The sequence below is a fragment of the Equus przewalskii genome, chromosome 26, assembly GCF_037783145.1.
Source record: "Equus przewalskii isolate Varuska chromosome 26, EquPr2, whole genome shotgun sequence".
Classification (NCBI taxonomy): Eukaryota; Metazoa; Chordata; class Mammalia; order Perissodactyla; family Equidae; genus Equus; species Equus przewalskii.
This window is the reverse complement of record NC_091856.1, coordinates 25667204-25690069: the sequence shown is the minus strand read 5'-3', so window position 1 is coordinate 25690069 and position 22866 is coordinate 25667204. Positions and strand designations below refer to the sequence as shown.

At 49.3% G+C, this 22866-nt stretch overlaps 1 protein-coding gene across 1 annotated transcript in view; it reads right to left on the bottom strand.

Moving 5' to 3' along the window:
* Positions 1–347: 347 nt before the first annotated feature.
* MORN5 (MORN repeat containing 5) overlaps positions 348–22866 on the bottom strand; it is a 33038-nt gene continuing 10519 nt past the window's right edge. Inside the window, exon 5 of the mRNA XM_008526976.2 lies at positions 348–547. Coding sequence (XP_008525198.1) covers positions 468–547 — 80 coding nt within the window. The 3' untranslated portion in view covers positions 348–467. The remainder of the gene's footprint in view (positions 548–22866) is intronic.

Below are 22866 nucleotides of genomic sequence, written 5' to 3'. Positions count from 1 at the left end.
CTCTCTCTGAACTTCAGATTCCCCATCTGTAAAAGGTGATGCTGAGCTCTCTCTTGCAAGGCTGTTGTGAGGAGCTGGGATAATCCATACATACTGCCCGCACATATTAGTCACTCATTGAATTACCTATATCTATTATTGTAAGGTGATGCTTCCTAAACTTCCATGTGCATATGAAATATCTGGGAAAGCAAATTGCTGACCCCCTTCCCAGAGATTCTGATGAGCAGGTTCAGGGTAGGGGCTGGGACTATCTAGTTCACAATTTTCCCCCAAGTGATTCTGATGCGGGTGAAATAAGGATCCCTGTTCCAAGAAACAGTCTAAGGAAAGTACACTTGGGCCACTGACTGCAGAAAGTCTTTATTCCTGAGTCAAAAGTCAGGTTCTACAAATACAGCCTGCTCTGTGGGCCAGCCAGTGCCAGCCGTGCAGAAGGAAACCTCTGGCGGAGGCGGCTGCAGAGCTCATGGCCTGAGGCTGTGACCCACGATCTCATCCCAGCCCTTCCGGCACGTCCGGATGATCCACTCGTGCTCGTCATCATCTGCAGGAGAAGAGGAAGAGCTGGTTATGCCTGGTGCCCACTGGGCCTTCCCTGCCTTGGGAGACCCCCAGGTGGGGTCTCGGGTCTGGAGTGCATTCCAGCACAGAGGGATGGCCTTGGTGCCAGTCTCTTTAGCTCTATATAATTCACTAAAACCAAATCCTTCGGTTGCCTGTGAATGCCTGGTCTTGGGGGAAATTGAACACAAGAGGGTTTACAGATGGTGGATGTTGCTGGTGGAGGCAGGCATGACATTGTCTGGCCACTCTGAGCTGGGCAGCCCTGACAGGCACTCAGAGAGCAGCTCGCTCGGGCACTTGCCCAGTCCGACATCCACACACCCAAACAGCACGCCCAGGAGAGCCAGTCCAGGCCTTGCCGGTACTGCTAGGAGCCAGAGCCTTCAGATCTTAGTTTCCTTTCTGGGCGTTCCATTCAGGACCCTTCAAAGAACCCACGGCTCCCCAGGGGGCTGATGGCCTCTGTTATTTAGGTCCCTTCAGTGGGAAATAGAGAGGAGGAGCTGATGTTCCTGTAAGCCCTACACTCACGTATCTCCGTTAGTTTAATCCTCGTGACCACCTGACGGAAGTGATCCCACCATTCTCCAGATGAACAAACATACTCAGAGAGGTCGAGTCGCTTGTCCACAGCCACAGGGCTAGTACGTGGGAGATACGAGAATTTGAAGCTGGGGTTGTCTGACAACAAGGCCTGTGCTGTTTTATAAACCTCTGAAAGACAGAGTTGAGTGAAACACATTCTTCAGCCCACAGCACACCACCGTCATCTCTCTGTGCCAGGCCCCTCTGTGGACTGACTTTATTTTTGTTTTTCCCCTTTATTCCCCAAACCCACACCCAGCCCCGCTCCCAACCACGACAGAGACCCACTCTAATGGTGGGATATATACCCCTAAAAATGCATGTAGCTGTGTAAAATATGTAGTGTTGTTTTGTGTGCAAATGTGGTTTTAATTTACATAAATGGCATTGTGCTGTGAATTTCATTGTGTCTTACTTTTTTCACTTAACACTACATTTTCAAGATCTATTCTTCTTGCTACATGTACATCTAGTTCTTTGCTGCTTATTGCTGCCTAATATTCCATGATGGGCTTCTGTCACATTTTACTATCCATCCTCCCAGTGGCGGACACACAGTTACCAGGAGTAAAGCTGGGACTAACATTCCTGGGCACATCCCTTTGTGGATTCGTGTGACAATTCCCCTAGGGTTATATTCCAGTAGGATGGTCACCTAGTCATACACATACTTCATTCACCAGGACTCCTGCCTAAGCCAGTGGTCTTTTTGTGACACCCACTGCCGGCCTGCCATCCCTCCCTCATTTCTGCCTTCCCTCTGTGCCGTGCCCTAGGCACAAAAAGGACTAGCCCAACCCCTGCCCTCAAGGAGTTCTCCTGCTGGAGGAGCTCTTCCCTCCTCTCCTCACCCAGTGCCTCCCGCCTAAGAAATGGGAGGATGGGACTATCCACCCTTGGGTGACAAACGGCAATGGCAGAGGAACAAGGGGACTCCCTGAGAGCTGAAACGTGGAGGGCCAGCAGAAATCCTGCCCTCTGAATCAGATCCCCGTGCCCAGGAACCCTTTCCTCTTCTGTGAAAGCCCGAGGCCCAGGGAGATGGCGGCTTATTGACAGCCTCCCGTGTGCTTGTGCTTTACAAACCCATGAAATCTCAGAGTCTTTGTGATAGCCCAGAAGCACAGGGGAAACCACCCCCATTTCATAGAGCCGATGAGCCTAGCCCCATGTCCACAGCCAGTGGAATTCAAACCAAGGTTCATAATGAAGCCTGACTTTCCACATCAGTGCAGATGTGGAGCATGCCAGAGGTGAGGCTGCCCCTACAGAGCGAGCCTCCTCCGCCCCCGCCCCCACTACTTCTTTATATGTGACCTGAGGAAAAAGGCTTGCTGCCTGGCACGCTCTGGCCTCTGAGGACTGCCCTGAGTAGCCAGTGGGCCTCAGTTTCCCCTCGGGAGGCTGCCTGGGAATCTGCACGTGGCTGCCAACCCAGGGGTGGGGAGAGCGGCGGCACACAAGGAGTTAAGCGCTGGTGAAGCCCACTTTTGCCACACCGCGAGCAGCCTGGTTGATAATTACAGTTCTGAAGTCTCCAGGCTATTCGAATCAGTGCAGCTGCAACCTCTTCAGTGGTAACCCCTGAAACCAGACAAACCGGGTTTATTGTGCTGAGCCAGTCCTCCGGCCCCTCCCTGATCGTCACAAATTGACAGCAATGGACTTAACAGCCCTCTCCACTATCCCTTTCACTCTCTACCTGGCTGCACAGCCACCAATTTGAATCACAGATGCCTCCCCTTCGGGCAGCTGCTCACAACCCTCCCTCCACCTCCCCTGCGCTGCGCGGCTCCCCTGGCCCTGCCAGGCCAGGGTGAGGCTGCCGAAGCACATGTCATCAATATTTAAAATGGAATTAAACCTGCAGCTTTGATTAATGCCTCCCAGATCCCGGGAGTTGTGATTACTATTTTGCAAATTGCGATTGTTGGAATATGTTAATATGATTGTCTGAGAACGTCTTCACCTTCTGGGATAATTTCCCCCCTTTTTGGCAGGAGGGGAGGGGAAGAGGAGGGGAAAAAAAGATGGGGAAGAAAATCACCCCACAAACTCTTTAATCAATTGTAAATTATTACCCTCCGCACAATTGCCAGTGGTGCAGAGGCAAAGGGGAGGCAGATTTCTGGGTTGGTGCATTTATCTTGAAAAGTTTTGGCCCCTCTTGGCCCAGTAATTCCAGTCTGGGATGCTATCCTAAGGGAATAATCTATTTGTCTCAGTACTATTTAGAATCAAGAAAACTGAAATAACCTCCATTTCTAAAAACAAGAGTGATTACTTTGCCGTATATTCATTCATTTAACAAATAATTTCTAAACATTGACTATGTGCCAGGCATCCTGCTAAGTTTGGGGAGGACGACACTGGGCCACGTGAGGGGATGTTTAGCAGCTATTGAAAAAATATGGTTAGGAAGTCTGTAAAGCAACATAGGAGAAAGGATTTTGATATGATAAGCAAAAAAAAAAAAGGTAGAAAGAGACAAGAAACCTACATTATATATACACAGTATAATCTGTGCACAGAAGAAAATTTAAAATAAATTGAATGTGAATATCAGCTCTGAGCAGTGGGACTAGAGAGGTTCTTCTGTTTTTGCTATGTCCCAAATCTTTCATTAATGTGTATCGACAACAGAAAAAAGTAAAAGTAATTAGGTTTTTTTCTGCCCTCCAATGTAACACATTGGCAATTTCATGCATTTTAGTAATTGAAATAAAATATTTCTCGGTTCCTAGAAACACCAGTAAAGTTCTTGAACTTCTAAAAAGTAAAAAGATCCAGCATAAAAATAGTGGTTAAAAATCAGAGAATAGACAGATCTCCTGTGCGGAAGAATTCTAAATAATTTTTGTGGATATTCTTCCCTCAAGGAGATGGAGCATAACTCTCGACACCTTAGGTGTGGGCTGCAGAGTGACTTCCTCCCAGAGGGGACAGTATGGAAAGGAAGTGAAAAGAAAAGACCCCACAAGCACCCCTCATCCGGGTGCTCAAAGTCAACATCAACAGCGATCAGTCACGTGGATGGTGTGGAGCCTTCAAGTGACGGGATGAAAATGGCACTTTACCTCTGTGGTCCTCCTCCCCCAAACCCACAACCCCAGTCTAATCATGAGAAAAACAGCAAATTCCAATCAAGGGACATTTTACAAAATACCTGACCAGTCCTCCTCAAAACTGTCACCAAAAACAAGGAAAGTCTGAGAAACTGTCACAGCCAAGAGGAGCCTCAAGTGATATGACAACGAAATGTATTTCCAGGTGGGATCCTGGATCAGAAAAAGGACATTAGGTGGGGGGCTGGCCTGGCGGTGCAGCAGTTAAGTTCTCACGTTCCGCTTTGGCGGCCCGGGTTCGCCAGTTGGGATCCCAGGTGTGGACCTACACACTGCTTATCAAGCCATGCTGGCAGGTGCCCCACATATAAAGTAGAAGAACATGGACACGGATGTTTGCTCAGGGCCAATCTTCCTCAGCAAAAAAGAGGATTGGCGGCAGATGTTAGCTCAGGGCTAGTCTTCCTCAAAAAAAAGGAAAGACTGGTAAAGTCTGAATGAAGTGTAGGCTTTAGTTAATCACAGTGTATCAGTACTGTTCATTTATTGCGACAGATGCACCACACAATGTCAGATGTTAAAAACAGGGCAACTGATGTGAGGTATACTGGGAAATCTGTACTATCTTTGCAGTAATTCTGTAAATCTGAAATTGTTCTAAAATAAAACATTTATTTTAAGAAATGCATGAAAATCCAGTGTGCCCCCTAAAAGGCGAGATAATCATGTTCTCCAAGAGGAGTGGAAGCCTTTTCACACACCCAATCATCCGAAATAAACTCTTTCACACCTTTTTCTCTTTCCTGATCCCACATCTCACAATTGATGAATCTCTACATCCTCATATGTTTTTCTCTCCCAATAGGCTGTAAGCTCTCAACGCAGGGACCATGTCTGCTTATTGACCACTGGACCCAGCATACAGTAGGCAGCCAATAAATGCTTTGCCAGTTGAAGTCTGAGATAAGCCTGTTTGTTCTGAATTGCCTTGATCACCATCAACAAACTTTCCCTGAGTATCTATTTCTTGGCATCCAGGTCTCTACTCAATGTCACTTCCTCAGTGGTCCCTAATCTAACTGCCTTCACTCCCAGTCGCTCTGTTCCATCTTCATTTTATCTTCTTCATAGCATATGCCTCTCTCTGCAATTTTCTTGTTTATTTACATGTTGTCTATCTCCTCCATCCAAATCACAAGCTCCAGGGAAACCAGGAGCCTCATCTGCTTGTTCAGTGTGGTATTGCCAGTGCTTAGATGAGGGTCTGGCACATAGGGGGTGCTTAGCTATATCCACTGAATGAATGAATGAATGACTGGATGGATGGATGGATGGATGGGCCAACCAGCCCAATCCTTAGCCAGCCCTGTGCCCAGTGCTGAGGGACAGAGGGGACTGAGACCCAGGAGGGAGCCTGGTTCAGAGGCTTGACTCAGGCACTCCAGGTTGAGGTCTGTAGCCTTTGGCAGATTTCTTAATTCTGGTTCTGAAGCTTTGGAAGTGACCTTGCTGCTTCCTGCATACCCACCCCCGACCCCCACCCCCAGCGAATCTCACCAATCACGAGAGCTGGGCTTCCTACAGAGAAGAAAAGGAACTTGCTGCAAGAGAAGACCCACATCTGACCATGGGCTCCCCGGCTGAGAAGCCTTCCCTGAAAAGCTTCCCCTCTCCTTCAAGGGGACTTCGAGGGCCTCTAGAGCTTCCTGCCTTCCAGCCTGCTCCCTCCCCAGCTTGCCTCGCCCTGTAAGAGGCAGCTGTCCTGACACACTGCAGTGCCCGGGGCTGCGCTCACAGTGCCTCTGTGCTTCTGTGCACACTGTGCACTGTGCAGGGGACACCCTCCCTTTCAGGACCTGCTCCAGGCCGGGGCCTGTCAGAGCACTTCCCCTTTCCGGGCCTTAGCCTACAAAAGTGAAGGAAGGCCTAGCCAAGAGGATAACAATTGCCGTGTATTTTAAACACGTACATTTGACAAATTAATGCTTTTAACACAAAGAACCAAATGTAATATGTGTTATTCCAGGATTTCTCTCAAACAAGTATAAATCCACAGTGCACTAAAGGTGGTGTGGTCAGGAAAGGGTGGTAAATTAGAGTTGTCTGAGGAACATAGTCTTCTTTCTGTCCTGTCACAGTCTAAGCTTAAGGCCTCTCATGCATGTGTGTTACCGGGGCCCAGTGCCCTCCTGGCTGCCCTCTACTCCATGGGCACTGCCTGGATGTCACCTCCCTTGACCCAGGCCAATGTCATGGTGTTGGTCATGGTATCAGTCAAGGTCACCCCCCACCCCCTGCTAACTGCCAGCCTGAGGCAGCCACATCCCACTCACTTCAGGTCTTCAGGGCCCAGTGCAGATCTGTCACTTAAAAAGTATTTAATAAATATACAGTGAATGAGTGAATCAAGAAATGTAAATTTGGAGACTTAAAGGTAATAGGTTTACCCTGTGGGATTTGGACAAAGGGGGAAGGATTTCTTCCCCACCCTCAGTAAACAGAGCTCCTGAGAGGACAAAGCAGATGTGCCAAGTGCAGGGCCAAGGCCGCCGGCTGCTGTGTCCTTTTTTGTCTTGAGGCCATAGAATGAGCAGCCTGACCGCACGGAGAGGATGGATTGTCTGGGCTCATCCCGGGCACCAACCACACTCAGAAAGCTCAAAGCCCTGACTGGCCTGGGGCCTGCCTCACAGTGAGGGCAGGAGGGGCAGGCCTGCACAGGCCACCGAGGGGGCCCAGGTCACCGAGGGTATCAGTGGTACAGTCTGCAGGTCACGCAGTGCTGGGGGAAGCAGGGATCCTGAACGGCTCACAACAGATGCCAGGCAATGCCAGCTCCCCAGACAGCTGGCAGGGAGGCAGTATGCATGACGGTTAAGAGTGTGGGCTTTGGAGCTCGGCCACCACCGGCTTGGAGACCTTGGGCAAATGGCCTCGCACCTTTCTGGTCTCATTTCCTCATCTACGAAGGTGCCTGCCTGGAAGGTTTCCTGTGAGGATCAAGTGAGATCACTCCTGAAAAGTGCTTAGCACAGTGCTCGGTGCATGGGAAATGCCAAAAACCAAAACCAAGCCAGAAGCTGTCTTTGCAAGGTGAGACTCCAGGACGCATGTGACAGCACATCAGTCTGGAAGGAGTTCTGGGTCTGACGCTGATCCCTGCCACCAACTTGCTGGGTGATCTTGGACAAGAGGGCTGGGCTCCTTGTCTTACAGCAGGTTTAACCAGACCTCCTACAGAGGGCAGACTGAGGACCAGCCAGGACAAATGGCTCTGGCTGGGCACCCAGGAAGTGGGAGCTATGATCATCATTTTGATGGGTCTTTAATTCAGTAACTGGATGGCTTCAAGGGAGCGTTCTTAAGGGACTCACTCAGATCACCCTTGGGACTTCTGGCTCCCTGCAGGGGTGGAGGGAGGAGCCGGGGGAGGTGGAGGTCTTTACACAAGGATCAGCATCATAAGGATGCCGAGCCCTAGCTCAGGTAATGACTCTTGTTCAAAGCGAGGTGGGCAGGCTGGGGCAGGCGAGCCCAGAGAGGGCAAATGGGTGGGTTCGGGTTATCGGCGCCCACAAGCCAGATTCTGCTACCTCCTGGCACGCCCTTGGGCCAAGCACACCTGCGGTCACCACTGCTATGCAGCTCCCACCCTGTTTGGGGGGCTGGGGTGGGGACTGGGAACGGGAGGAGACCAAGATGAAACAAGGCGTCTAGCCTTGGGAGAGGGGAAGACGCTCACTCTGGCCAAGCACCTAGGAGGCGCCTGGCTCCGCGGGAAGAGGGTCATGTCTGTCCTCTCCTCAGTGAGTGAGACAGGGCTGTTCCCATTTAAGATGAAGAAACCAAGGCTTAGAGGGGTGAACCGGTTTGCCCCACTTCATTCCACCAGGGCAGAGGGAAGGGCTCGGTGTACTCGTGCGAAAGTCACACTCAGGATGTGTGTGCATGGGCACAAATGGGCGTGTTTCTATCCAATCTGGTGAATGTGTGTGAGAACATACCTAAGTGTGAGTGTGAACGTGTGTGCAAGTGTGAATAGATGTGTGCTGTGAGTGTTCAGGTGGCTGTGTCTGAGGTGCAGGGTGAAGAGGAGAGAGCACGTGCATGGGAATGCTCAGCGTGCGTGTGACGGGCGGTGTGTGGCTGGGTGAGTGGCGGTGTGTGAGTTCCTGAAGTCTGAGTGTGTGTGGGATCGGATGTCGAGAGAGGAGGCACATGCATCCTGCAGCGACAGGCCAGCACTCATCTAAAATGCCGGGCCAGGCCGGGCTCTGGGGAAGGAGGCTCTGTTGTGAGAGTTGCCCTCTTTTCCCGGGGTCAAGGCCTACTCTCAGAGGGCTCCTGTGGAAACCCTGGCTCCAGGCTGGGATGGGAGGTGCATGGCAAACCCGGCGGCCCAGCCTGTGGGTGGGCAGGTGCTGACCCCAAAGCCCAGCCACACCCTCTGTGCAAAGGCAGGGCTGCGTGAGCTGGTGGGGCAGGCCCAAGGCCCTGAGTGGAGCCAGTGCCGCAATGAGGGCGGTAACGCCCAGGCGTCTGTGTCTCAACTCTTGACAAGCAAGAGGCTTTGAACTTCGTTGGCAGTGGTGATGGCCAGAGGCCAAGGCCATGGCACTGCCAATAATGACTGCGGGATCATCGCCCAGGCAGAAACTGCCATCAAGCAGGAGGGGAAGCCATGGGGCTGCCCTTGCTCTTCCCTGTAAAGGAGCATCTTCTGGGCTGGGGGGGTGGAAGGCTTGGGGTCAGGGGGTGGATTAGGCCAGGCTGCTGCCCTCCCTGGGAACTGGAGGTGCAGGGCCCAGCACCCACAAGCTTTCTAAGGCCTATTCAAATGTAAGAGGCTTGGGAAAAAATGACGGACTCTAAAATATAAAAAGAGAAACTGCAATCTGAAATTAATAAATGTTATAATTAATGCATTCAGGCTTAATTAATTATTAAATTTAGAAATTACCACAATTTTATTATACTTGAAATCAATTTGCAGGCTTGGTTTCCTCATTTTGCAAGAATTCTCCAGTATGCATTTGGCTCTCAAGAAATCACAGCCAATTGTTAAAGATTTGTAGTCAAACAACTTACCAGCAAAGCTTTAAAAATCCTTTCAAAGTTTTAACAGCAAAAAAATTATAAGTACTGTGGGAGGATGGGTCCGTTTCACGTTAGTATGTTGAAACGATCAGGGCGAGGCCTCCAAGGTCGGACCTCTGGCTGGATTAGGGCTCAGGCTGGGGAGGGTGAGTCTCGGCAGGAATGTGGCTCCTGGTTCTAGGAAGCACTTGTGTGTGCCAGGCACCGTGGCTTGCACTTTGCATGCCAGATCCCATGCAATCCTCATAAACACCTCTGTCATGTGCACAGCGGGTGTTGTCTCGGCTGGGAGTTCTAGATGCTCCAGTTGGTGGGTAAAGGGAAAAGTGCCCAGAGTCACGAGGACCCCTGGGAATTGCACAGGAAGGCCCCTTGCTAGAGAAGGACATCTCATAAAGTGCCACACAGTCAGTATTCTGACAATGTTGCTACAGTTATTCCTGTTGTTGAGGTCCAGATGGGGTAGCTGGCCTGTGTTCATGGGCCACACTGGCAAAAAACACATATTCTTAAATACCAGAATCATCCTGTGTGTGGCAAGGTGCTCACACGGCAGGAGGCACATTCACATCTCCCACACTCACTCCAGAGCGAGCGCGTGCCGAGGGGAGGGAGGATGCCAAATCACCACCGCCGGTTATATTGCTGTTCTTCTGGCTTCCCCAATCCCCTCTTCTATTTTTCAAGCACTCGTAACTGAATTTGTGTTCACTAAACACATTCATGAGGCCTGGCCGTGGTACCCAGGCAGCACAGGGAAGCAATGTGCCAAGGCCAAGGTCACTCGGTCAGCATGAACCCTGTAGCCTTTGCTCTGACCTCTGCTCCCTTCTGCCAATGGACTGAAGGGGACAAGCCTGGCAGTTGGGACCTCTGTCCTCTGGTTGGCAGATACTGAGGGCTGAATTAAGGCTGGGACAGTGAGGACAGCCAGGAGGGATGTTAGGATGTTAAGGATCTGTAGAACTCAGTGACACACTTTGTTGTTAGTGATGTCCAGTTGATTCTGACTCCTAGCGACCCCGTGTACAGCAGAGCAGAACCCTGCCCAGTCTTTTTGCACCATCGTCTCACCTTCCTGTGCTGTATCGCACAATGTTCCACTGCTATTCATAGTAACAGACTAGAACTCATTTGATCCTCACAGCAATCTTGCAAAAAATCAATGTTACTATCCCGTTTCACAGGGAAGGTTTCTGAGGCTCAGAGACGTAAAGCCATCTACCCAAGCTGACTGAGCCACTGAGTGGGCACAGGGTCATGCCCTAGTCTATCTCCAGAGCTGCAGCCCTCAGCCACTACACACTTCCCTGAAAAACCTTTCTGCAACCGCCACTCACTGTCTGAATGATAAAAGCTAAGCTCCCTAACCTGGCATTCAAGGCTCTCTCCAGCTCACACTGGATCCCTCTGCCTTGAACGCTCAGCTCAGACACACTCCTACACATCTGTCAAAGCCCAGTGTGTCCATCACTGCCTAAAGGAGACCTCCCTTGCCTCTTCCTCCATCCCCCAACACACAAGCCCGTCTCAGGAGCTCCATCTTGAGTACCCTGTGCGCCTGCATCTCTCTGTGCCTTTGCTCCCTGTGCTTTGTTCCTTCCCTTCCATGCAACAAAATCCACCTCTCATCATTTAAGGCCTAGCCACATGGTCTTTTCCAGGACATCATCTTGACCACACTTGGGACACACACGTTCTTCTCTGTGCTCCCCCAGCTCGCTGCTTCTCGCTCCTGGTACCAGCAAAGCAGGGGCACTCCCAGTATTTTTTATTTTTTAGGAAGATTAGCCCTGAGCTAACTACCGCCAATCCTCCTCTTTTTGCTGAGGAAGACTGGTCCTGAGCTAACATCCATGCCCATCTTCCTCTACTTTCTACGTGGGACACCTACCACAGCATGGCTTTTTGCCAAGTGGTGCCATGTCCACACCCAGGATCTGAACCGGCAAACCCCTGGGCCACTGAGAAGCGGAACGTGTGAACTTAACCATTGTGCCACCGGGTCGGCCCCTACTCCCGGTATTTTGAAGAAAGAATCTCTTATCTGATATTTCAAATTAAACATCAACATAAACATTATAGGGAATATAGAGTTATGCTGGACTTCCTTCCATATACTGATTTTTATGGTTGATGTTATGTTATTTCTGAACTATACTTTCAGGGGTGGAGGTTTGCTACAGTTTTTTGAGCACTTAGGCTCCCTAACGCCCTCAGCTTCTGTCCAGAGAGCACCCATCCCAGATCCTGGGATGGTTTATGCATCTGCTCCCCCCGCCCCACACTGGTTTTGAGGGCAGGCACTGATTCTGGCCTCCAAGTGAGACCCTGGTATCCACAGGGGCTCAGTAAGCCTGTGTCTGACGGGAGTCTTAGGCTCTTAGGCTCAAGGTGGATAAGAAATGATGAGGATGATGAAGAACACATCCAGAACAATGCCAAGGGCTGGAGAGAGAGATCAGGGCCTGCAGGCCTCTGGTCTAGTCCTGAAATTGGCATCAAAAGTGGGTAGGAGGAGGCTGGGGGGCAGTTTGTCAAGGTGATACTGGCTCCTCCCTTTAGGGCGTGGACTTAAGGAAGTCCCTACTTCTCAACTCCTCCCACCACCCCCAGGTGTAAAATAATTGCAATTGTGACCATGCATTCAGCTCCTCAGGGGACAAGCGCTGTATCTCGGCCAGGGATCACTGTATCCCCTGCATCATTTCAATAATGCTCACCACAACCCTGTAAAAAAAGTCCTATTTACACCCCCATTTTTCAGATGAGGAAATCGAAGTTCAGAGAAGTTAAGAGACTAGCTTGAGGTCACACAGCTGGCAAGTGGCAGAGCTGGGATCTGATAGCAGATCTGGCTGACTCTAAAGCTGGCACGTAACCTTCCTGCCTTTCCTGGACCTGAGGTTGAGTAGGGCTCTCAGCCAACTAACTGCCCTGAGTTCCAGAGCTTGGGCTGAGGAAGACAGAGGCTCCTGGCCCCTGGGCTCTGGCCTTGTATTCACTTCTATTAAAGGAGACAAAACAAGCCTTACAGTGCTGGCCGGGGTTGACTCCAGCCACGGAAGGGGAAGCTGTGTCCTTTGGATGCTTCCAGGAGGCTGCTGTGGGGGCGGGGTACATATTGTTACCAGAATCCAATGGGCATCACGGTTGGAAAGGGAATTTTCAGGGCCTTTGGAATTGGGGTGGGGAGAGAGGGGGGCCATGGGCAATTCCTGCAGGTCAGGGAGAGGCAGCGGGCTTGGGGCAGGCTGTTGTTCCTAGGGCAAAGACCTTGACAGGGGCCTGTGGATGGCTTCCAGGTGGCTGTTCCGCCCTCTGTAGGCAAACCTCTGTTGATGGGTTCTAGTGTAGTTCTCTGGGTAGAAGGTCATAGCTTTGCCTAGATTCTCAGAGAGGTTCATGACTTGGAAAAGGCCACAGCATATCTCACTGGTTCAGAGCATGGCTTTTGGTGTCAGACACCTGGGTTCAAATCCTGATTCCTTCCTTTACTAGCTACATCCGTCAGTAAATAACTTACTCTCTGAGCCTCAGTTTCCCCATCTGCCAAATGGAGAGAATGATATATTCCTCAAAGGATCTGGATTCGCTAAGTCCCTCGTGCAGTGGTAGCATTCAATACTCATAACTTCCCTTCCTACCCCTTTTGCTTAAAGCAGATGCCCAAGCCTGCCAGCAGGGATGTGTGATCTGTGTGGGCATTTTATTTGGCAGTTACAAGTGTGATATTATCCTTCCACAAAGCCTTCATTATGGTGCTGCTAACAATCCCACAGATAAGGCAGGGATGCCCCAGCGTGCCAGCCTCCAGGTGATTATAACATTTGGGTAAATTGCCTTTTGTCTCGCAGAGAGACGACGGCGGGAGGGGACTGTGCAGGAGACTCGCCTGGCCATTTTGCAGAAACCACAAGGAGAGCATCATGGAGAGGCAGCCTGGGTTTGCAGAAGGAGCCCTGGCTGCCAGTGGGAAAGTGGGGTCCAGCCCTGGCTCTACCACAGACTGGCTGTGTGGGGTCGGGCACACCACTGGCCCTCTCTGAGTCTCAGGTTTACCACCTGTTGGGTGAAGGCAGTGGTTTCATGATTAGAGGAGTCTTGGTTTGTTGGTGGCATTGAAAGACTTTTTCTCATTCTTTGTCCAGTTCTTAAGCCAAAAAGTGGGGAAAAGAACCACCACTGCAATCTTGCACTCCTTGGGTGTTTCCTTTTTATATCTCTGGGCCACAAGGAAAGCCCTCGGTTCATTCTTTCTTTCCCCAGTAAACTCCAGCTTCTCATTCAGCTCCAGCTTTGAGTCAGCTAGACCTGGGTTCAAATTCCAGCTCAGCCACTCATTACCTGTGTAACTTTGGGCAAAGCATTTTAGCTTGCCTCAGTTTCATTATCTGTAAGTTGGGAATAATAAAGACAACTATTTCACAGGATTACTGTGAGGATGAGAAGAAATAAAATAAAATATGTAAAGTGCTTAAACCAGTGCCTAGAACATAATAAGTACTTGGTAAATGCTGGTTATTATTATTATCCTGCTTTTTCCTGAAATAAAATATGGGTACCTTTGTATATTAATAGATCCATGTCTACACTGCCATTTTAATGGCTGCATGGTATTTTATTGTAAGAACATACAATCAATAATTTAATCAGTGCCCTCTTGTTGGACATGAGGGATGTTTCCAGTTTTCGGCTGTTTAATAATGCCAGAGGAACTTCAGAAGATCAAGTGGGCTTTCATTTCTAGGTGTTCACTATGCAGCTTTTCTAAAGCAATGACGTCTGGGGGCTCCACGCCCAAGCCTCTGTGACGGATGATCTTGGAGCTGGCCTGGCAAAGCGGAAAGAGGAAAACCTCCAGAGGGAGGCAAGCCAGAATGTGGATCCCAGGTCCTGCCAAATTTCCTGGGGAAATTCTTTAACTTCACCGAGCCTCAGTTTCCTCATTTGTCAAACAAGAGATCTGGCAAATACTCCCCTCCCCCTTAGTTGAGTGTCTGGTGCATGGTCAATGCTCCATCAGTGTCAGCTCTCACCACCTCATCATCTTCATCCTCTCCATCCTCATTCTGGTGAAGCCAGCCGTCACCTCCCAAAGACTCCAAACCACAAAGGCCAGGTGACCCTGTGGACCCCAATTCACGCCCCTTCTTCCCATCATCTGTGAACTAAGCATACACTCAGATGAGGCTTGTTGATCTTGATTTTAGATTCTGTCTGGAACCCATAGGTTCAAAAGCAAAGGGGCCCTCTCTGCAAATAATCACTCGTATGTGATATTTTTAAGAAGCCAAAGCCATTGTTTCTGATTGAAGGAAAGTTGGTGCTATTTTGAAGAGCAGCACGATTAAGCGGTGGCGTTATCTCTTTAACCAGTGGGAATTATACGCTGTTTGAAAGATGTGTGAGCTCGAGGACATTTGCCAGATGTGCTTGATTCGACATTTCAGACAACAAAGGGGATAATGTTGGCGGGAATCTTGACGGCATTTCTGATGATCAGGATATTCTTTGAGGATGGTACTGAGACCTTTCGGGGAAGAATTTCAGCTTTTACATCAACTAATTTGGGATGCTCACTCTCTGTCTTCCACAAAGCAAATTTAGTTCATTGTTAGTTGTATATGTTAAAATGGTTATGAGGGTTTTTTCCTTTGAATATTAATAATGTGCCTTTCATCTGAGACACTCGCATGGGGTGTCATTAATTGCGGGGTGGGGGGGCGGTAAGGATTAGTGGTGCAGTCATGTTGCAAATGATTCCTACTAGGAACATTGAAGGAAGCAACAGCTACATGAAGAGACACACACACCAACCGCTAACATGGCTCTGGCTTATCCTTCCTGAGAGGAAGGAAAGGACATGCAGGAGGGGGAAGGGTTAGCGTTAATCCCTCAATTTCCCACCATATTAAAGATAATTATATCAGTATCTTCAACTGCTTCCTTATTGGCCCACAGTGTGTAAAGGACCCCTGATCAAAGACGGTTGCAGCCCATTTGGGGGACTGTGGTGTTTTGTCTTAAGACTCTAAAATGGACCTTTTCATTCCTTTGGGAACATCACCGAGCTCCTGCTGGGTGCCAGGAACTGTGCTTGGTAGAGGAAGAGCTATAAATGAGACGTGGCCACGTCTAGGAGAGGAGATAGGTGAGGAAAGGATAAATTAGGACACCAAACTGGCAAGAAGAATGAAAAGAACAGAGTTTGGGCAGAGTTGGGTCTGACTCTGACTCTGTCACCAGTTGTGTGATGGGAGCAAGTTATTAATCTTTCTGAGACCAGCTCTCCTCATTGCAAACCGTGGCTCCTAAAAATTATCCACTTGGGATGGCAGGAACGAGCAGAGGAGACGAGCAGGTAAGGTGTTTAGAAAGGGCCTAGCAAGGATCCTCCACGATGCTCATTCCTTTGCCAGCTTCATTTCCCCGAGCTGTGAATGTAGAGGTGAAGCCACATGCCATTCTTCCGGGGTTACAGGTGGAGACTTGATGGGCTTCGTGGCCATGTGCTTAGCATGGAGAGATGAGCAGGACTGTGATAGGTGGAGGAAAGGGGAGGGCATTCTGGGCTGGAGGAACACATGTGGTGACAATAGAGACATGTTTATCAATGGAGGGCAGCTGGTCTGGTTGGGCTGGAACATGGAGTGGAAGAGATAGGAGGGTAGAAGGTAGAACAGGGCTCTGAAGGCAGCCCTAATCAAGAGCCTGCAGGCCCCAAAGTTTGAGCAGCGTTTCATTTCCCAAGCAAAACCCCTGCGGAGGCAGAAAGACCTGGCATATCCAAGCACATGTCTCCCCAGAGCCTTCTTTTCTCTCAAGCACCTAGAGAAATCTCAGCAAATCCCAGGGCCTACCTCTCTCCTCTCTCCTCCAGCCTGAGTCATTGATCATCATGATGATAACAGCTGCAACTGCCAATCACTGGACACGCGCCTTGTGCTGGGTCCTGGGCTATGCACTTTGCATACTTAATCTTTTTTTCCCTGGCCACAGTCCCTTCAGATGGAGTAGTACTATAACACCCATTTTACAGATGAGGAAACTGAGGCTCCAAGAGGAGACAAGAAGTAAGCTACCCATGGTCACACAGCTGGCCAGTGGTGCATCCGGGACCAGAGGATAGCCAGAGGTGTGCATTCCAGACCCTGGGCTTTTAACTACCATGCCATGCTGTCTTCTGACCTCTTCCACTCTCACACCTCCTGCAGGAGGGAGGTCCTAACTCAGTCTGTTTTGTTTTGTGTCTGCTGTACCGAGTGGAATATTGCCTGCATTGAGTTGCTGTCTTTTAATATTTTATGGTCCCAACAGAGACAGCGGCAGAGTGTGGTGGAAAGAACAATGGACCTGTAGTTAAGATGGGAGTGAGTCTGAATTCCAGCTTCACCATCACCAGTCTGTCATTCATCACTCCAGGACCAAGTTTCATAATCTCAGGATACGCCCATTCCCAGCTCACTGGATGCCTGGGAAGTTCACATGAGGGGCAGGGCTCATGAGCTCAAAGGCTTTAAGGTGAGTCCCAGAAATGACTGATGCCACTGCGGCTCAGACAGCAGGGGGTGGTGGGGACCTGGGCAGTGCCTGCCCCACGGAGCTGCCCAAACCCAAGCAATTTCAAGCACTGGGCCAGCCAAACAAAACTCTGGCTTGAGAGCCACTGGTTTGAGACCTCTGATGCTTAAGCTTTCAAGCTTTTCAAACTTGGAGGTGCAGAGAAATAGAATGGATTGTTTCATTATTCAAAATAATAAGTTGCGTATTGTGTGCTAGGGGATGAATTCTGTATAATTTGCTGAAGAACACAAGGGACTTGTAGCAGACCCTCTGCCCGCCTGGTGCTTTTCCTTCACAAACGTTTAATCAGCTCCAACTCCCAGGACCCGTGCGAGATGCAGGGGACCCAGTGATGAATCGGACATAGCCACATGGTTCCTACCCTCAAGAAGCCACCAGTCTATTGAGGGAGATTGGCAAATAAAGATACTTCTACTGTTGCAGGCTAAGCGCTGTTGGGGGGAGGCTTGCGGGGGCACAGAGGGACACCTAACCCCGACAGAGGAGTGGAGGGGGGCTGGGTGGGAGAGGTTGGTCAGGGGAGGCTGTCTGGAACAATGGTCCGTGAATGGCTGGTCCCAACCCTTAAGAGGGTTGTGAAATCAATTTCGTGCATAGCAACCAGTATTTTAAAAAACTGAATAGAAAATATCCTAGTACCTCGCATGTACAAAGAACGCATCCCTGTGTGCATGTGTCAGTGTGTGTGTTGCATCATGACGTAAATCATTTGTGACTGCAAGCCAGGGTCCAAAGGTTTGAGAGCCACAGTTAGGGAGAATTCTTGCCTGCCTTGATCCCCAAAAGCCTGGCACATAGTAGGCACTCAAAGACTTCTTGATGAGCAGAAGGATGGATTTCAATTCTCACCACAATCCAGCAAGCAGGTACCATCCTCTCCAGTAAAGAAAGGCATTCTTGAGCCAGCCCTGATGGCCTAGTGGTTAAGTTTGGCATACCCCACTTCAGTGGCCCAGGTTTGGTTCCTGGGTGCAGAACCACATCACTCGTCTGGTTCACACAGAAGAACCAGAAGAACTTACCACTATACACAACTACTAACAACTGGGGCTTTGTAGGGGGTGGGGGTAGGAAGAAAAAGGAGGGAGATTGGCAACAGATGTTAGCTTAGGGTGAATCTTCCCCTGCAAAAATTTAAAAAAAAAAGGCTTTCTCAAAAACCCAAGTCTAGCAAACCTGGATTTGTCAAGCATGTTTGTAGTTCAGCAATTTGAAGCTTAGTGATCTAGGGCTTTCCAGTCAGGCCTAAAGTAGACTTCTCTGCTGGGGAAAGAAGTCAGCACAAGACGGGGAAGGAGCCAAGGCAGTTCAGAGAGGCCCCAAGGTGAACCAACGGCGACCAAATGGTGCCCCAGCTCGTGACCTCCTATAAAATGAGCATCCTGGGCTCTGACCCACCCAGGTGGGATGTGCTTCATAATAGCAATGGCTCAGGCCACTGTGTTTACTCTGGGATGGCTTCAGTCACCCACCTCAGGCCTGCATGGCCAGCAGCCCTGCGCCTTGGGGATGCCAACAGGAAGCACTGTTTATAGGGGCAGACTGGAATGCAGGGGAGAGAGGGCCCCCAGGAAAACAGAAGATGGACAGAAGCCTGCATCGGTCCCAGGCAGGGTGAGGTGAGTCAAGGGTAATGACTAGGTGGCCACTAACAGAGACTCCCTCTTAGTGGTTTTCAGGACACTCCGAACTTGATCTGTCCTGTAATATCTGGACCAAAATACCCCTTGGCTACCTTTCTCCTCCATCATAGACTCTTAAGATTGGAAGGATCCTAGAAATTATCCAGCCCAACTCCCTCATTTTACAGATGAAGGGAAAGGGGCCCAGAGAGGGAAGGTACCGGCCTAGGGTCAGCCAGCAGGCAGCCTGAGAGCCGGGGCCAGGACTCGGAACCCAGGTGTCCATCCCACTTCTCTGGGGCCCCTGGTCCTTCAGATGCCCCTCTCTGGCCATGTTGCCAGAAGGATCCCATATCTAATTTCACCCCCTTTGGCCCCTTCTCTATAAGTAACAAGAGGAATCTGTCTAAAGGACATCAGTGAGTACTCTACCTGCCTGGAATCTTCCCTTGCTCCCCCACCGCCCTCAGGTGAAAAGACACCCGTGGTCTTTCCTATGCCCTCATCCTTCCCACCTCATGGGCTTTCTCTCTTGCTCTTCTTCCCCTGACATATTGTTATCTCATGCCCCTGACCTGGTTGTGCAGTGTCCTCCTCCATCTCTAACCCTTTGCACATGCTGTTCCCTCTGCCTTTGACACTCTTCCCAACCCTGCTGCGCTTGTTGGCTCTTATTTAGGTTTCACATTAGATCTTGATTTTTCCAGGAAAGCTCCCTGGCCTGCTGACTCTAGGGTTAGGTACCCCTCCTAGGTTCTCTTACAGCAACTCCACATTGCTACGATCCATTTTACTGTCAGTTTCTCCTGCTCCACAAGAGAAGAGTCGATGACACTGCTATCACCTTTATCCTAACACAAAGCCAGACCCATAGCGAGCAGTCAATAAATATTTGTTCACCAAACAATCATTAGTGTCTGTCCTTCTCCAAACTTCCTAAGAATGGCCTTCCCTTCCCATGATGCATATTTAAACACTTTATTTTTTTAGAGCAGTTTTAGGCTCACAACAAAACTGAGAGGAAAGCATAGAGATTTCCCATATAACCCCCGCCCCTACACATGCACAGCCCCTGGCTTTATCAAAATTCCCCACGACAGTGAGACATGTTACAATTGATGAACGCACACCAACACGTCACAATCAGCCAAAGTCCACAGTTTACATTAAGGTTCACTCCTGTTGTTGAGCATTCCGTGGGTTTGGACAAATGTATAGGGACATACATCCACCGTTATAGCATCATACAGAGTAATTTCACTGCCCTAAAAATCCTCTGTGCTCCACCTATTCATCCCCGGGATGCATTTTAAACTTCATCATCGAGCATGGCTTTTACCCACAGGATTCTGGGAACCATAATTTCTGATCTCCCAGTCATACCAAGCTTTTTCATCTTCCGTGTCTTTGCACATACTGTACCCTCTGCCTGGAATACCCTTCCCCAGCATTTCTGTTATGAAACTCCTCTTCATTCTTTAAGACCCATCAGTTCTCGGACCCTTTTCCTGACTGACACCCTCCATTCCAGCCAGGTGATCAGTTCCCCCCCCCATCCCCCTCATCCTCCAGGGCCTCCCCGCACCAGGGCCCCCATCACTTTATTTTGTGACTATATGTTTCTGTGTCTATTTTCCCCACTGGGCTGTGAATCTCCAGGGGACCAGGACGTCATCTCAGTGAGGCAAGACTGGAATACAATTCAAATCTAAAAAGCTGAAAATGAATCTGTTGCATCGACCACAACTGAAGAAAGACTATACTAATAAAGAATTCCCCAAAATATGCTCCATGGAACCCCAGCTCCATAAAAATGCTCCCTGCTGCCCCATCTCCCAGCTAATCTTGTGGTCAAACAGGTTTGAGAGATGATACAAATATCTCCCTGGCAGAGACCCACAGTATACACTCACTCCTTAATTTTTTTCTTTCATATATACTTAACGGGCACCTACTACGGGCCTGGGCCTGTGCTTGGTGATGGCACTACAGCAGTGTGCCAGTTTTTAAGCAAAATTTTTGCTTCCTTTGCTGTAACTCTGAATTTTTCTGGTCCAAAGGTCTTAGTTGTCAAGGAGAAATGGTCCCACCAGGTGATACAATGATGGTTCAATTGAATTGGAAGTTGAAACAGACACCTGGCCGTTTTGGCTCCTTGTGCCACCAAAACTACAGGCAAAGAGGGCAAATATGTAATGGCTGGAGTGACTGACCCGGAGTGCCAGGGTGAAACTGGGTTGCTGCTGTGCAGTGGGGGAAAGGGGAAGCTATCTGGAACCCGGGGTTTCTCTAGGGCACCTCTTAGTACTTCCACTGCCAATGGGACAAGTGAATGAAAAATGAAACCAACCAACAAACAAGAAGTCAGGACCAGTAAGGATTCAGACCCTTCAAGAACGAGGGTTTGGGTTGCCCTACCAGGTAAAAAAGCAGACCAGGGGCCAGCCTGGTGGTGCAGTGGTTAAGTTTGCATGTTCTGCTTCAGCAGCCCAGTGTTCGCTGGTTTGGATCCCCGGTATGGACCTAGGAACTGCTTGTCAAGCCATGCGGTGGCAGGCGTCCCACATATAAAGTAGGGGAAGATGGGTACCAATGTTAGCTCAGGGCCAGTCTTCCTCAGCAAAAAAAGAGGAGGATTGGGGCCGGCCCGGTGGCGCAGCGGTTGAGTTCGCACGTTCCGCTTCTCGGCAGCCCGGGGTTCGCTGGTTCGGATCCCGGGTGCGGACATGGCACTGCTTGGCAGTCATGCTGTGGTAGGCATCCCACGTATAGACTAGAGGAAGATGGGTATGGATGTTGGCTCAGAGCCAGGCTTCCTCAGCAAAAAGAGGAGGACTGGCAGTAGTTAGCTGAGGGCTAATCTTCCTCCAAAAAAAAAAACCAAAAAAAAAAAAAAAAAAAAAGAGGAGGATTGGTGGCAGATGTTAGCTCAGGGCTAATCTTCCTTTAAAAAAAAAAATGTAAAAAACTCCACCAAGCCCAGACCAGTTGAAGTGCAGGATGAAAGCAAAGGGAACATGGAATGGATATGGAAGAAAGAATTTCTAAATATGACCTACTGCCTCACGACCTTACAGAAAGCACTGTAGCAGTAACACAATTGTTCTTCCTTGCTTGTACACGTATGTATAGCTGCATCTACATCATCTATCTACATTTTTGTTTTTATTAACTAATTTCTTTTATTTCCTCTTTTCCCATTATTATTTTATAGAAGGATTATTGGTAGTCGCTCATAGGTTACAGACTATTTAGGCAGGACTGTTGACAAGAGATTTTCACATGCTGAGGTATACGGGGTAAGTATTGGGGTTCAAAACTGATTTGACTTGAACTAAAAAGCCTGACTTATCAAACATACATTGGCCTATCAAACATACATTGTACACCTGTTTTAACCATTAAAATAAAGAATGCACTCTCAAGGTAAGAATGCAGACGTCCCCTCCTACGTCATATTGGTAGCCCTACTGGTAACACCCATATTAGTCCCTGTCCCGACATCAGGGTCATGTTGACCTGCTAATTTGTAACTGAATACCTCTTTGAAACTTTGATGAAAATGTATCCTGGGTGTGTTTAATGTATGCTCTTTGTTCTAAAAAGATAGAAGACAGTACTAAAAACCATGCTTCTCCAGAACACTTTCTTCTTTTCGGGAAAAGGCCTTCCAAGGTTACAGTCCTCACTCTGGCTCAAGTAAAACTCATCTTATTTCTCTTATCTGTAGAACGGTTATAGGTTGTTTTGCGTTGACACTGTCAAGGACTAACACCACTCAAAGACGGATACAGTGTCTATCGGGCTTTACATCTCCCCTCTTGGAGGAGAAGGTGAGAGCACCTTCGTATCAGTATGAAGGACAGGTGTAACTTGTTATACAAAAAGGCATGAATGTGTTATGTTTGTAGTATAGAAGGGGGCGTCGTAGAGAAGATGTGGAGCCAGAAAGGGGTGGACTGTGCCAGCTACGAAGCTAGGGACTCTCGGCTCCATGCTTACATTTCTCCACCCTCTTTGCGATGCTGGAACTGGGAGTATAGGATGACGATCCTACTCTGGCAGCTGGCCCTCAGCTAGTTGCTGCAAGGCAGACAGAGGGAGAGGGGACACAGTCTTCTCTGTTTTGCTTGCTGCTCATGTCAGCGTCACCTCAGCAATGGCATGTCACTTCCAGTTTCCAGTTTTTTCCACGCTCCTAGAATCAGCTTCGGTTATCTCTCTCCAGAGGCTCCACTGGGCAGTGCCACCTCCAGAGGTCCGGGTTGCAGCTCCTGGGGGGTCCCTCTATGGACCTTCTAGGTTCTGATCACCCAATCTCTTGCTTTCCCCTGAGTTCTTGA